Here is a 14,577-nt window from a genome sequence, read left to right on the forward strand (position 1 = left end):
CCCAGGTGCCCCTCGTGTACTATTTTTATGACTAAAAACAATTTCCATAAAAACAACATAAAGTCAAGAGAAGGTAATAACCCTTGTTGAGGACGCATTGTATCGGGCTGTCCGGGGCCCTGCCAAAGGGAATATGAATCAGCAGGATCTTTCTGGAAGGCAGGAAGGGTAACTCCAGTTATTCACGGCCTTAAAACTCTGCTCTTTCAAAAATTAATCTTAGGAAATATTCAGATTGCATAAGCATGTTTGAGCAAGGACGTTTATTGTTTAATAATTGCAAAAGAGGCCAAACACCCCCAAATAGAGGATTCTCTAAGTAAACCTTGGTGATCCGTGCCCTGCAGGAGACTGCGGCCCACGCCTCACATGGCCACGTGCCCGTGGGGAGGCAGTCTCGAAAAGTGAGAAGTGATGTGGTCAGTGTGGTCACATTGTGATTTTTTCGTCATAGTTAAATACATGAGCTAAACTCTGCTGCTTTAACCACTTGCAGTCGTGCGATTCTGAGGCACAAAGCACACCCACATTGCTGAGTGGCCGCCACCATCCAGGCCCAGAGCCTCATCTGCCCGACTGCAGTTCCGTCCCCGATAAACAGATGCTCCATCCCCCTCCCCCAGCTCACGTAGGACCCCCATTCCGCTTTCTGTCTCGCCGAATCTGATGACACTAGGTAACCCTCTTAAGTGGGACCCTACGGTATCTGACATTTCGCGATGGGCTTCTTTGGCTCGGCACATCCTCTTCAGGGTTCATCCTTGTTGGAGCAGGTGCCAGAATTTTCCTTTTTGAGGGCTGAGTAATATTCCATCTGTGTCCCCCCACCCCCCCCGCCTTGTTCATCTGTCTGTCCGTGAACATTTCGGTTGTTTCCACATTCTGATGTTTGTGACTCCCACTGCTCTGAATGTGGGTGTATGGATACCTGCTGAGTTGTCTGCTTTCAGTTTTTCATTCTAATTTTTTAAAATTGCATAAATATGCATTAGAAATTGACTGGAAGAACATACATCACAGTATCTCTGGGTGATAAGATTATAGAAGATTTTGTGTGAGTGCTGCTCCGTGTTTTACAATTAGCCTTTTCAAGCTTAAGTTACTTCCACGGTTTAAAAATTTTGGTGGGGTGGAGGGGCAGTGCCTGGGTGGCTCAGTCAGTTGAGCGTCTGACTCTTGGTTTTAGCTCAGGTCATGATCTCTGGGTCGTGAGATCGAGTCCTGCTTTGGGGTCCGTGCTCAGCAGGAAGTCAGCTGGGGGTCCTCTCTGCCACCCTCGCTGCCCCTCTCCTACTTGCATGCATGCACGCTCTTCCTTTCTCAAATCTTTTTTTGAAAAAAGTGTTTTTTAAGGGTGACTGTGAGGCGGGGTGACGAGGTGAACCCCCTGAGGCCCCCAGGAGCGGTGGCCCTCAGCCCCACCCCCGTGTCTCCTCAGCCGCCATGCAGCAGATGCTGACCGAGAGCTGTAAGAGCCGGCTCATCCAGATGGCCTACGAGTCTCAGAGGCAGAGCTTGGTCCGGCAGGCCTGTTCCAGGTAAGGTAAGGACAGGCTTCCTGGGTTGGGGGCACCGGCTCAGGGCCCAGGACCGTGGGGTGAGCACTGGACATTGCGATCCCTACCCCAGCCTCGGTCGTACATCGGGCAAGTGGTGACTGCTCTTCGTGTCTCCTCGTGGACCTGGACCCCACGATTGGGTCAGGCAGCTGGTAAAGTGACAGCAGTCACTCCCACTTCTGCACTTCCTGTGAGCCAGGCACTCGGCCAAGGGCTGCGTGTTGGCCCGCTGACTCTCTGAGGCGCCGTTGTCATTAGCCCCGTTTTGCCACCACAGCTCAGGCTCAGACTCTTTGACACAGCCACGGAAACCCAGCCAGCAGGTGGCAGAGCCAGGGTTCAAAGCAAGGCAGAGTGGAAGTGTGCTCTTGACCGTGGTGCACGCCTCGACCTCCGAGGGTCTGCAGAGGTCGGGAGCGGCATGCCCTGGAGGGGATGGTGAGAGGTTGCTTTCACACTGGTGACAGCTCTGGGTCTGGCTGGCCAAGTTCACTGCCTCACTGTGGGTCAGTCTGTTGAAGAAGCCACACGTGTCAGCACAGCCAGGTGAAGAGGAGAAGAGCTCTTGGTGCTTAAGAGATGGGCCTGGAGCCCTGGTGTTTCTCCCCCTGTCTAGGTGATAGGCACAGCTGTCAGCCTCCCCGTGTCCTCACACGTGTGGGGACTTTCTTCCTTTCCTGGTGGTAGAATATGAAGCTTAGTGTCGGCACTGGCGGCAGATAGACCTGGTCTCAGGTTCCCCCTTCTTCTGTAACTGAAGTGTTGGGTCAGTCCATTTCCCTTCTGAGCCTCAATTTTCTCATCAGAAAAATGGGGATAAGTCACAGTACCTACCCCTGGGGTGGTTAGAGGGTTTGACGAGCATGGTGTTTGCCACAAAGGGGGCCAATAAATAACAACTGTTCTTACGAAACAAACTCAAAACCAAGAATATGCCAAAGTATGGACCTACGTGGGGCTTCAGGATTTGGATTTTTGTGCCAAAATCACTAGACTTGTTCCAAGATCTAAGAGCAGATCCATGGCTGAGGTGGAAAATGCTGGGGGTGTCGGGTGGGGCATGGATGTCACTGTCCCAGAAGGAGAGCTTTCTCACAATCCAAGGGGCCCACCTGGGAGGTCATGAGCTCCTTGCTGGTGGAGGTGGGAGGGCCGAAGGCAGGCCACCACTTCAAAGGGCACTGGAGGGGGGATTCTGACGGAGGGGGAATGAGGTGGAGCTAGACACACCGAATCTGTCTCCTTCCTTCTAAGACAGACTCCATGTCTGTGCCTGGCCCAGGATGTAGCCCCCAGCAGGTGTTTCTTGAGTATTATTATTGAATGAGTACATGATTTATCTTGATATCCAAGGTTCCTGGCACTTGGTAGATGCTCAGAAAACATTCAGAGAGTGACTTAATTTGCTGTCTTTCCGGCAGCATGGCCGAAATGGATGAGCGGTTCCAGCAGATTCTGTCATGGCAGCAGATGGATCAGAACAAAGCCATCAGCCAGATCCTGCAGGAGGTGAGCCCTTGCCCAGGGTGTGAGGGCAGGGGCTCAAGACAGGCACAGGGAGCCGGAGGCAGAGCATGGAAAGTCTGCATGGAGCCCTGTCCTCAGCTTAGAAGACCCAAGAGGCTTAGTATGTTTAGAACTGGGTAGACCCTCAGGAGAGGAGGGAGAGAGCAGGGTGGTTTTCCGGCCTCAGATCTAGAGAAGCCTCCCTCGTGAGGACTTAGGGGCAGGATGTGGTGATCACTCCGTGGAGAAGGAGCCCGCAGGAGAGCGCCAAGGGCCTTTCAACTTCTCGCTTCCAGACAGCACCCCTCTGGGCCCCCTCACCTTCCTCATGAAACGGGGCAATGAAGGCACCGACGCCCCCGGTGTGGAAATTCTGTGCTAGAGAACTTAGTGTCCAGCGCTAGTAAGGCCTGCACAGGGGTTATTTCTAGAATGTGAACAAGTGAGTTGAGGAGTTACGTTCTCTCTGAGACTGAGAGGTCCTCCCTGAAGGATTCTGAGCACATTGTGTGTTTGCCCCCGGCCCGGGCCCCTGGGAACACGAGGCCCCGGGCACCTGCCGACCGGGGTCTCCGTTGCAGAGCGCCATGCAGAAGGCTGCGTTTGAGGCCCTCCAGGTGAAGAAAGACCTGATGCACCGGCAGATCAGGAACCAGGTGAGGGCTGGGGGTGCGGCCGCCACTGGCCCCCTCCTGCGTGCTTTCCCAGACCGCAGAGCTGGCCCTCTCACGTGCCAGCTCAGCCATCCCTCCCCCCCAACCCCGCACCACCCCTGCAGTGTGATGGGTTCCGCTATTTCTCAGGATGCCTGTGGGCCACTGCTTGGGCAGCCCCTGCATCTACCGGGCCCCAGGCGGGAGCCCCTCACCCGGGAATGCAGTCAGCTCCTCCCTGGCGGCCTCCAGCAGCTCGGAACCCCGGGGAGTGGGGGCTGATGGGGTGTCCCACCTGGCGGGCAGGGGAGGCCACCTCGCCTGGAGGGAGCTGTGTGCTGGTCTGGGCTCTGCTGGTGACCCGGCTGTGTTGGGCCCCCTGGGCTTTCCTGGGGGCCGGAGACAGAGGGAGCTTTCAGGCTGTGGGAATGCTCATCGCGTCCTCTTCAGCACACTTTGAATTTTACATTTTTGCATGTTTATTTTTTTTCTTTGTATTCTTTTCTCTTTTTGGCCCAAACCAACTTAACCTTTTTCTTCCCCTCTTTATTTTCAATCCCACCTTGCCGGACATGAAGCTCATTCCTCTGACCAGGGGTTGGTGGGGCCATAGTAACTTAGGGGCAAGGGCCAGAGGGTCACGGGCTCAGGGCGGAGAAGTCACTGGCTGTGGAGTCTGACCTCCCCAGGCATCCTCCCTGTGGGTGGTTCTGACCAGCTGGCCAGCCGTTCCCCTCAGCCCCCAAGCTGGGAGAGACTTGGGAAAGGGCTCCCTCACCAACATGCTCTGTGTCCTTGAAGTTACTTAACCTCTCTGAGCCTCCGTTTCCTCATCTGTAAAATGGAGGCAATAATACCTGCTAATAACTAGGGGAGACTTGATGACGTGACGCAGATAAAGTACACAGCACGAGCCTTGCACACACAATGTTCTGGAAGCATCAGCTGCTGCCATCACTGTTCTGTCAGTCCATTACCCTCTGCTGTCCTCTGTGATGGCAGTTAGAGGAAGCAAGAGGCTCCAGCAAGTGCCAGGCTCTGTGAGGACCCGTGTCCATTCTGCACTCTGGTCTGAACCTTAAAGGCAGGACCATCTCCATTCCATAAGCCGTGAGCCTCCCTGGGCTGGGCCAAGGCCGGGCCTGTCCATGCCCCGCCCAAGCACTCAGGCCCTGAAACAACTAATTCTTTTAAAGCCCCGCTGAGGGGGTTCCCAAGGCACCCCAGTTCCCTTCATTCCCAACCCCCATCCCCGAAAGGTCTCTTAGACTCCACTTAGCCTTCAGAGAGCAGCACAGATTTGAACCCTGCTTAATGTGAATAAAAAAACCCTGTTTCGTCTTCTGTTTAGATTAAGTTAATAGAAACTGAGTTATTGCAGCTGACACAGCTGGAGGTAAAGAGGAAGTCCCTGGACACAGAGGCACTTCAGGTATGTAGGGCTCCCGGCCTGCCCCTCCTCCCTTCCTCCCTCCCTGCAGTGCTCCCCAGCAGGCAGGCAGGCTCCTCTGTGGCTATGATGGGAGCACAGCCTGGGGGGTGAGCCCAGCGCAGGCCAAGGTTAGGGTCGGGGCAGCCTGTTGCTCAGCAGGAGGGTCAGAGGAAGGAGGGTTTCATTGCCAAGGCTCACCCAGGCCATCTCCATTTCTGCCTTTTCTTTGTTTTGAAGCAGGGTCACTGCTGAACTCCCTGTGTCTTTAAGCCATGCTTCTGGGGTGCAGGTTCAACTCACGGGCTGACCTTCTCTGGGGAAGGAGCTTTCTTGGTGTCCCAAGGATGTCTGGAGGAGAGGGCCCAGCTGTTACTGTGTCACTCCCTGCAGGTGGCTTCTCTGGGAGCTCCAGCCTGGGTGTCCTGCTTGTAGAACGTGGGGGCAGTAGGGCCTAGCAGGCGGCGTTCTGGACTGCACGTCTGGGACCTGGGCTTTGTTCTTTGTAGTCAAGCTGTGTGCCCTGGGCAGGTGGGGGAAGAGGGCTGGACCTTGCCCTGCTCTGATCTCTGCCCAGATGTTCGAAAGCAGATGGATCAATGTTGTGGGAGGACCTGGGCCCTATATCAGGCTTCTGAGCAGAGCCTTCTGTCTGTCCCTGTGTCTGTCTGTCCTCAGCAGAGAAGTCTTGAATTGTCTCATGGCTTCTCACCTCAGCGAAAGTGTGCCGAGGTCTACGATCCTAGTCTCAGGTCTGCCACAGATGTGCTGTGTGACCCAAGGCAGGACACTTCCCCTCCTAGTCCTCCATTTCTCCCTTCCACAAAAGGAACTCCTCATCCAGGCCCAGCCTGTGTCCTAGGGCCATCACATTGGGGCGAGCTAGCCAATGCAAAGCCCTTTGTGAGCCTTGCCATGGTCTTAGGGATGAGGGGAGGGGGAGCTCTCAGAGAAGATGCAGCCACCGTGCTTGGCAGGTGCCCATGTCTCCCGCCCGTCAGAGCTTGTGGGGTTCCCACGTGGGGGCCTCCATGGGTTTCTAAGAGTAAGAAACGAGTGGAACATAGACACAAGTGAGGACTACACTCCAGTTTGCATGTGCCTCCATCTGGGTAGAACCTTCCAGACCCACGTGGGGTTACACGCCAACCCTCCTTGCCTGTGCTTCCGCCCACATGCTCTGTAGTCCGTGAGATTGCAGTCATGTACCTGTGGCTTGTCATTTCCTTTGTTTGCTGTTTCTTACCATTCCATTGTCATCGGTCACTAGATTCCACACCTGGCCTGACCCCCACGGGGTGAAGACGAAGAGGGGATGCCTGGGCAATGGGGCCCCTCGGCTCTGTCCCCCAACCCTCTGCCTAGTTGAGTTGGGCCCACTGTGGGATCCCGGCTGCCGGCTGGGAAATGAAGGGGGGGATCCCGCCACCCGCTGGGGGGGCTGCTGGCTCCAGAGCGGTGAGCTTCCAGCGGCACTGGGTGTGCTCTTATGTTGCAGGAGGTGATCGCGGAGCAGCGCTGGGCCCTGAGCTCCCTGCTCCAGCAGCTGCTCAAGGAAAAGACGAGGCGAGAGGAAGAGCTCCGGGAAATTCTGGTGTGCTTGGCTTCTGCGTTCCATATCACACATGGGTTCGCTTTCCCCCCACGCTGTTGCCATGGTTAGAGGTGCTTTTGTTATTCGAGTAGCAGTTGCTCATCAAAGAAAAGATGGGACCCACGAAGGAAAGACTCTTTTGGGAGCTCTCTGATGCTGATGTTCTGATTGTTTTCCGAGCACCATGATGCATATTTACAGCTGTGCATGCGTGTGCCCTGTAAACATAAGATGGCACACGCTTCGGAACCCGCTCATTTGCATCTGTTCTCGTCGTGTCCCTCAAATGTCCTCTACATGCTTCCTGGCTGCATTCGGGTGGACCATCCTAGCCCGTTGCCAAACATTCAGACTACTTCCAGTTCTTTACTTTTCTAAGGAATGCTCTCTGTCTTTGTAGCTAAGTATCGAGAGCAGTCATGAGTATTTATTCAAAACCAGTGCCCAGGAGAGAACTTTGTGTCTAGGGCAGGCTGTTTCGTAAGCTTTTGACAGGTGTTGCCCAGCTGTCCCCTGTACCCAAATGGGTTTGACTCTGGCACATTGTCAGGGTGGCAGAGCCCCATTTAGGGGGAGCAGGTGGGGATCATTTCCTCCAGATCCCATGTACGTCGGAGCACTGGGGACAGAGGCCAGGGCTCAGAGGCCTGAAGCTCCTGTGGTGTCGTGAGTGCTCCAGGTGGTCTCTGAGCTCCATTGTGGGTGGAGCCCTGTGCAGAGAGCAGGGAAGAGTGAGACCAGCTTCCAGAGCCCCACACGAGCCCCTGTGGTGTGCGTGGGCTGATCAGAAGCTGCCCATTGCTCATGGTGCCCTGCTGCCATCGCCTGCAAAGTGTATTAATACGCCAACACGCGTTAGCATGGTGCAGCCATGGCCGTGTGCTCTGGCCCTGTGCTCCCGCCCTCCAGGGCCCTCAGAGCACTCAGCACCCAGGGGAGGAAGCCCCACCTCAGCAGGTCTTGACTGTCAGGGTCATGGGCGCCAGAAGAGAGCTGTGTCCGCAGCCTGTGGAGGGCCACAGCTTGGCAAGGTCTGGGAGGGATGACCAGAGGACAGTCGGTTCCCAAGGCCTGTGCAGAAATCTCGCTGCCAGGGTGTGGCCGCGGCCCTGGCTTGCTCAGAGCACAGGTCCCCAAGCAACACAGGCCTGGGTGCAAGTCCTGGCCTGACCCTGGGCAGGTTTCTAATCACTCTGAACCTCCCTTTGCTCACCCTGGAAGTCAGACCCCCACACGGAGCTGGTGAATTAAGGAAGATGGGTGCATAGCGGGCTCTGGCACGTAGTGTCCTGAAAACGGTAGCGGCTGCTGATGCTGTTTATATCATTTGTTCAGGGCACTGGTGTGCCTGGCTGAGATTGTTCACGGCAGGAAACTGGGGTTGAGGCACTTCCTGCCTTTCCCAGATCAGCAGTTTAAGTGGTGAGACCGTGGTGGCTGCGAAAGTTCTCTGTAGAATACTGAGTGTCCTCCACCAGCCGGGAGGCTCGGTCACGATCGTCACTGTCGTTACAGTTTTTGCTTACTGACTCATAACTAACGATGCCGACTTTGTCCTTGGCAGACAGAGTTAGAAGCCAAAAGTGAAACCAAGCAGGAAAACTACTGGCTGATTCAGTATCAACGGCTTTTGAACCAGAAACCCTTGTCCTTGAAGCTGCAGGTAAGGACTGCTGGCCTCCACCGTCTCAGAGAGCCTCCGGCGCCTCAGGGTGCCCGGCTTCTCGAGCTTTCCGGTTCCGTTCTGTTCACGTTTCCGGTGACTAGCGTGCCAGGTCCTGTGCTAGGCACTGGCAGGGACAGAAAAGGGAGAGCAGTGCCTTCCTTCTGGTGTGGGGCAGAGCCCGTGTGCGCGGTGGTAGGGGGAGGCCACAGGAGCCTCCTGCAAACCCCCCTCCTGCCGTGGGCAGAACGGATATGGTCCCCCCACCCCCCAACACACACTGGGTTTTTTGTTTTTTAATAAAAATGAAGTCCTTTTCTGTACATACTATTGTGGCAAACTTTCTCTCCTAACGATAATGACAGGCAGCTCTCCAGCCATACACATAGTAGATCATCTCATCGTTTCCAAACAAGTGCATACCTTTTAGTATCTGAATTTGCCCTCATTGATTTAAACAGGTAGACGGGCTGTGCGCTTCCTCGCATCTTTATTTCTGTGCTCACATCGTTTTTATAGGAAAAGTTGCAAGGAAACGTTTTGTATATTCCATTAAATGTGTTCAGAGCCTCGATTTGCTGTTGTAAATAACGAGGTTGTGTTGGCAGCGCGGTCAGCTTCTCCCCTGGGTCTGTCCTGCAGGAGGAGGGCCTGGAGCGCCAGCTGGCCGCCCTCCTGGTGGATCTCTCAGCGGAACACTACTTGCCCCTGTTCGCCCACCACCGCATCTCGCTGGACACGCTGAGCCGCATGAGCCCTGCCGACCTGGCCAAGGTGAGGCGGCAGCCCCTCGGGGCAGGTGGAGGGCTGAGTGAGGCCGCTGTCCGGGCCGCTGGGGGTCCGCTTGCCCTCCTGCTGCTCTGGGTGCTGTCTGCTGTGAACCAGTGTTCCGGGGCCCCCGTGCTTCCAGACAAGCCAGAACACCCACCGCGTGGGTCCCTGGCCCCCTGGGGGTAACCTGCACACTGCCTGCCTGACCCCAGAGTACTCCCCCCACTCACACTGGACCTTCACGTCGTAGACCCAGGACGAGTCTTTGGAGGTTGTCGGGTCCAGCCCTGGCCCGCCCCCAGCTTTGCAGCCCTCGCAAGGACGGCACTACCTGAGCCTGGCGCCCTTCTGGGTGGGGGCTGAGCTCCGGCTTGTGTTAGTTCGTTTACTCTTCTTAAGAGCTGGATGACGAGGACAGCCAATAGCCCCGTAGCACTCGCCTGTGCCAGGAGCTGTTCTGAGGGCTTTTCCCACGCTAAACCCCCACAGGCCAGTCAGGCAGTTACCCTCCTCGTCGTTTCTCAGAGGAAGAAGGGGTGACACGGCCAGGTGGTAGCTTGCCCGATGTCCCACAGCAGTCAGGCCTCGAGCATGGGTGGTCTGGTCCCAGAGGCCATGCTGTCTGTCACTCTGCCATGTGGCCTGTTCTTGACCCAGAAACTGACGGGTCACACACAGGGACTGTGTCACCCGAGGGTCTGTGACACTGCCACTTCTTAGCAGCTCGGTCTCAGTGGGAACTCCCTGCCCCTTCCTGTGAACTCTGACGGTGGGTCCTGACTCACCTGTTGTCGTGGGGGGACGTGCGGTCTCACAGGTGGAGCCGTCAGCGGGGTCCCTGCCCCAGCGCAGGGCAAGCACGCGCTAGACCATGGCTCTTACCGGTGTTCCCTTTGGGGCCTCGGTGTCCCTCCCTGCCACCCGGTCATCTTCATAGCTGGGGTGCTGCACTGCCGCATGCTGACCTGGGGGCCCAGGCCTCCGCGTTTCCAGGTGAAGGTGCCAGAAGCCAGGAAGGAGGTGGTCCTGCTGGCTCTGCCCCGGCTAGCGAGCTCCCACCCCGCCTCCCAGACCCTAACTTGCTCTTCCTTGAACTGCTGCAGGTGGGCGTCTCGGAAGCTGGCCTGCAGCACGAGATCCTGCGGAGGGTGCGGGAGCTGCTGGACGCAGCCAGGATCCGGCCAGGTACCAGTACGGGGCAGCTCCTGAGCAGAGGCCCCAGGCTCACTGTGGACTGTGCTCAACGTGGGGGGGGGGGGTGTCTCAGGACGAGACGTAAGGGCCGGTTCTAGCCCCTGCCAGTCCTTAAGGCTTCCTCCTAAAGGAATAGCTTTTCCAAATGGAAAAAAAACAGGCCATAAAAATGGGTGTGTGGGGGGTGGGGGGGGGAGAGGGAGAAGGTTCCTTCTGGTGCCCTGTCCCGTAACCTTCCCTAAACTTACCGTACGGACACTGGGAGCCACACATCGCGGGCCCTGGAATAGAGGGCAAAAGCAGCCATATCCAGTGCCTGACACTGTGCCTGGGGCAGGCCTGCCATGTGGACGTGGAAGGATGTTTGTGATGACGTGCGCAGGGGTAAAGGTGGGTCATAAAGGCAGTCCACCTGTGTCTGGAGGCCTGGGGAGACCACGGTGCTATCCTGACATCAGAGTGGATGTGGGAGGCAGGGGCTCCCGTGTGCTGAGCACCATCCAGGCGCTGGGCGTTTGCTGACCACCGCACCTGCACCATGGCATGTCGCCCTGTGTCAGCCCTGTGAGGTGGGTGCTGCTGTTCTCCTCATTTGACAGAGAAGGAAACCGAGATGTTAATGTGTTTCCCATAATGGCACACAGCTGGCAGATGGCTGGGCCACTGAGCTTAATGCCTCCCCTGAGAAGAGGCCGAGGGGGCTTGAGAAGGGAGGGAGTCTGGGACAGGGACGGAAGGAGAGGGCATGCCTGGGCTGCCGGGCTGGCGAGCCCACGACACTGCCTGTCTCAGGCTGGGGCTGTTCAGGACGGAGATCAGATTGTAGGAATGAGGCAAGAGCTGGTTGCTGGTCGGGAGGAGGAGGTCCCCAGGTGTCTGGGCCAGTGGCAGCGTCATGTCCACAGGCTCCAGCTTTCCAGACAATTTTATTCCAGGGACATTGGCCTAACCTACAAAATACATTAAACTAAGAGTTATTTAATAGCAAGTAATGTATGAGATGAACCCCTTCCTCCCCTTACAGTTTCTCCGGCACTGACACCTTCCTCCTGTCGGAGTGGAGGTCCAGATAAGTTTGGCATCAGGAGCTGGGGTTCTCCTCCTGACAGACAAAAGCGTCCTTCACTCTGAGCCCCTCAGATGATGGCTGCCTCCCACCATCTCCAAAAAAGTCCCTAGGGCTAGCAGGAGCCTGAAGGGACCAGCAGGTCCTTCCCTGTCGAGGCTGCTTACGGCTTCTTCCCGATGCTGCCGAGCTGCAGGGAGGGCTGAGTGGGCCGGCTCCTTCTCAGCTGCAGAAGGGGCAGGAGACCTTCGGTCCTTTTCCTAGCATCCTCTTCCTGCTCCCAGAACTCATTTGGTATCACGTTAAATACAGAAGAACCCTTTACAGTGATGGTGTGGGGGCACCATGGTACCTTCAGAGAGCCTAGTGTCGTAACAGCCTTTAAAAAAGAAAATCTTCAGGCTTTTCCAGTTATAAAAACTCATAATTCAAACCGGGTAGATGGAAAAAGCTGAACCGAGATCGGGCCGGCGTTGGGGGTGGAGAGAACTCAGGGCTGGGTGTACGTTGTGTGATAATTAGAGACGTTTTGTAAGGGCCGATTCTGATGCGCTTCTCTTGGGCCCGGGGCAGGGGATGCCTGCTCTAGGGTGGTGAGGGGACAGCCTTGGGGCCTTCTCATTCCTCTCCCAGCTCCCGGATGGTCTCCTGGGAGACCTGGTGGAGCAGCTGTGAGCACAGCCCGTCCCCCGCAGAGCCCCTAACCAAGGGCTCCTGCCCCACGGCTCTGGTGGCGGGGGGGGGGGGGCAGGTTGGGCCCTGTAGTCTCGGGCAAATGGCTGCTCTTCCGTGAAAGCGACAAGGCCTCCCTTGCAGGGTCACTGTGAAGGATCCAGGCAATGGTCAGCGGTTAGAGGCCCCAGGTCACAAGCACTGTGGCCTGCCCTGCCAGCGAGTCCGCACTTCTGTCTTACAGATGGGGAATGAGGCTCAGAAGCAATAAGGGGGCCCTTACCCCTCTCGTGGGATCCGAGCGCCTCACCTTAGCTCACTGCACTGGCAGCAGGCAGAACCAGGGGACCCCCTGGGAGGTTGGGATCATGGGGGCATGACCCTGGCTCAGCCTGTCCCTCTGGTCCCCGCAGAGCTGCTGAACCCACCCAAGGGTGCGGCCCTTGGGGCCCTGGAGGTGCCCACTGCCCCCGAGGAGCTTCCCGAGCCCGCGACCCCGTCTGCTCCCCCGGCGGAGCCGGAGATGCCGACCTCAGAATGCGTCGTGTGCCTGGAGCGGGAGGTAAGTCTGGGGCAGTGGCCCTGCCCACCCCCCCACCCCGCCCCGTTTGCTCTACAGAGCGGTGCTGTACCGAACAGCCTTGAACCGGCTGGGAGCGCATCCTCGATTATTTCCTCAGGGGAAGTCCTGCAAAGAGTTAGTGCTGGAGCAAAGCACAGGCGCGCCTACGTGGCTTTTGCTCCGTCATGTCGGGCCGCGGGTCAGTGCACAGAAAGGCAAAAATGAGGACAGCCTCCAGTGGTCCGGCAGCAGGGCGAGTTAGACCCACCGTGGTCTCCTGGGCAGCTGTTAGGTGCGGAGGGTGCAAGAGAGGTGGCCGGGAGAGACTCGTGTGCCGTCTGGATGGGGCGTGAGGACCGTGGTAGCAGGTTCTGAGAGTAAAGGACAGCAGGCGGTCCGGGGCCTCCGTCACGGAGGACAGGCAGGGGCGGGACCCAGGCGCGCCCACGGTCTCTCCTCAGGCCCAGATGATCTTCCTCAACTGCGGCCACGTCTGCTGCTGCCACCAGTGCTGCCAGCCCCTGCGCACGTGCCCGCTGTGCCGCCAGGAGATCGCACAGTGCCTGCGGCTCTACCACAGCTGAGTCCCAGCCGCCACCCCCCGGGGCCCCGCGCTCCAGCCCACCCGACCCTGACTCCTGCTCTGCTTGAGACCACCCCCTCTGCCCCAGGGCCCTTCCTCAAGGCCTGGGAGCAGCCCCCCTTCTTGTCCAAGCACACCTGGGCTGGGGAGGGGGACGGTCCTGGCCTCGGGCACTTCCCAGCAGTCCGACCATGGCAGGTTACAGCCCTCGGCACCCTCCGGGAGCCTAAGTGTCCTCATGGGGCGGTGGTGGAAGTGCGGGAGGGCCCTGGCCGAGTGCAGAGCGGGTGTGGGGCGTCCCCCAGACTGCCATGGGCTGGCCTCAGATGGACTTGCCAGTGTATGCTGAGTGCAGGCCTTGTGCCACGGGCCACGCCAGCCCCTCCTGACTCTGCTCTCCAGATCTGCCTCTCCTGACCCGAAGCAGGAATGTCAATAAACCCACCTCCAGCCTGATCCTTCTGAGTCCTTGCTGGGGCCTGGTGGGGCCGGGGCAGAGGAGGGGGTGAGGGCTGGGGGAGCTGGGGGAGGGCTTTACCTCAATCAGAGGGAGTGGGGAGAGGTGGCAGAGGCATTCCCAAATGCCAAGTTATCCAGATCTGCCCTCATTACAGGTGGACAGACCGACCGGGCTCAGAGCAGGGCGTGGAGAATCTGCGGAGCAGGTTGGGGTTGTTTGTGTGTTTGTGTGTGTGTGTGTGTGTGTGTGTTTGGGGTGGGTGCTGCACTCCCTCACCACGACCCCAAAGAAGAGCCGAGGGCCCAGTGCCTGGGAGCCAGACACAGCGGTGCTGGGGCTGAGCCCAGGAGCATCTCGACTCCTAGAGCCAGGCAGTTGTGCGGGTTGTTCATTGCACAGTTCTAGGAGCCGTGCCCCCTCACTTGCTTAGAGCTGCACATTTACTGTGTAAATTCGGGCACAAAAGGGCAGCTTGCTTTGGGCTAGAGGTGGGTCTCTGGGGCACCTGGGCTCTGCCTCCAGCCAACTCTGACCCTGGCCCGCCTTCCAGACTCCTTTCCCCACTCATTCAGTGAGGAACCTGATGGGGCCCCGACGCAGGTCGGTGGCCACCAGGGGGCACTAAGTGGTCATGCTAGATGCGAAGCTGGATGCAGGGGCCTGGCCCTGGAGTGGCAGAGAGCCCTGTCTCCCCTGCGCCTCAGTTTCCCTACTTGATAGGGACTGTCTTGTAGGCTTAAACGGGATGGGATGAAGGCCCCTTGTAAGTCCTACTTTCCAGGCAAGAGCTGGGGCCTCTTCCCACAATCTAACCCCCTACCCCTCACTCCCCGGGACCTCTCCTGGCTCCCTCCCTCTGCCCCAA

The 14,577-nt window shown here is 57.7% G+C and overlaps 1 protein-coding gene across 7 annotated transcripts in view; it reads left to right on the forward strand.

Annotated features, from left to right (window-relative positions):
* LRSAM1 (leucine rich repeat and sterile alpha motif containing 1) overlaps positions 1–14,577 on the forward strand; it is a 41,159-nt gene that overhangs the window by 26,279 nt on the left and 303 nt on the right. For 3 of the 7 annotated variants that reach the window (XM_080819983.1, XM_080819982.1, XM_080819986.1), the window contains 10 exons: positions 1,439–1,538; positions 2,981–3,068; positions 3,647–3,721; positions 5,070–5,150; positions 6,646–6,741; positions 8,306–8,404; positions 9,047–9,178; positions 10,279–10,360; positions 12,521–12,669; positions 13,131–13,917. In XM_080819983.1, coding sequence (XP_080676109.1) covers positions 1,439–1,538; positions 2,981–3,068; positions 3,647–3,721; positions 5,070–5,150; positions 6,646–6,741; positions 8,306–8,404; positions 9,047–9,178; positions 10,279–10,360; positions 12,521–12,669; positions 13,131–13,253 — 1,025 coding nt within the window. In that variant the 3' untranslated portion in view covers positions 13,254–13,917. Of the gene's footprint in view, positions 1–496; positions 629–1,438; positions 1,544–2,980; positions 3,069–3,646; positions 3,722–5,069; positions 5,151–6,645; positions 6,742–8,305; positions 8,405–9,046; positions 9,179–10,278; positions 10,361–12,520; positions 12,670–13,130; positions 13,918–14,577 lie in introns of those variants that run through there. The other 4 variants (XM_080819984.1, XM_080819985.1, XM_080819987.1 and 1 more) reach the window with 4 other exon arrangements.

This window comes from Martes martes, assembly GCF_963455335.1.
Source record: "Martes martes genome assembly, chromosome: 12".
Classification (NCBI taxonomy): domain Eukaryota; kingdom Metazoa; phylum Chordata; class Mammalia; order Carnivora; family Mustelidae; genus Martes; species Martes martes.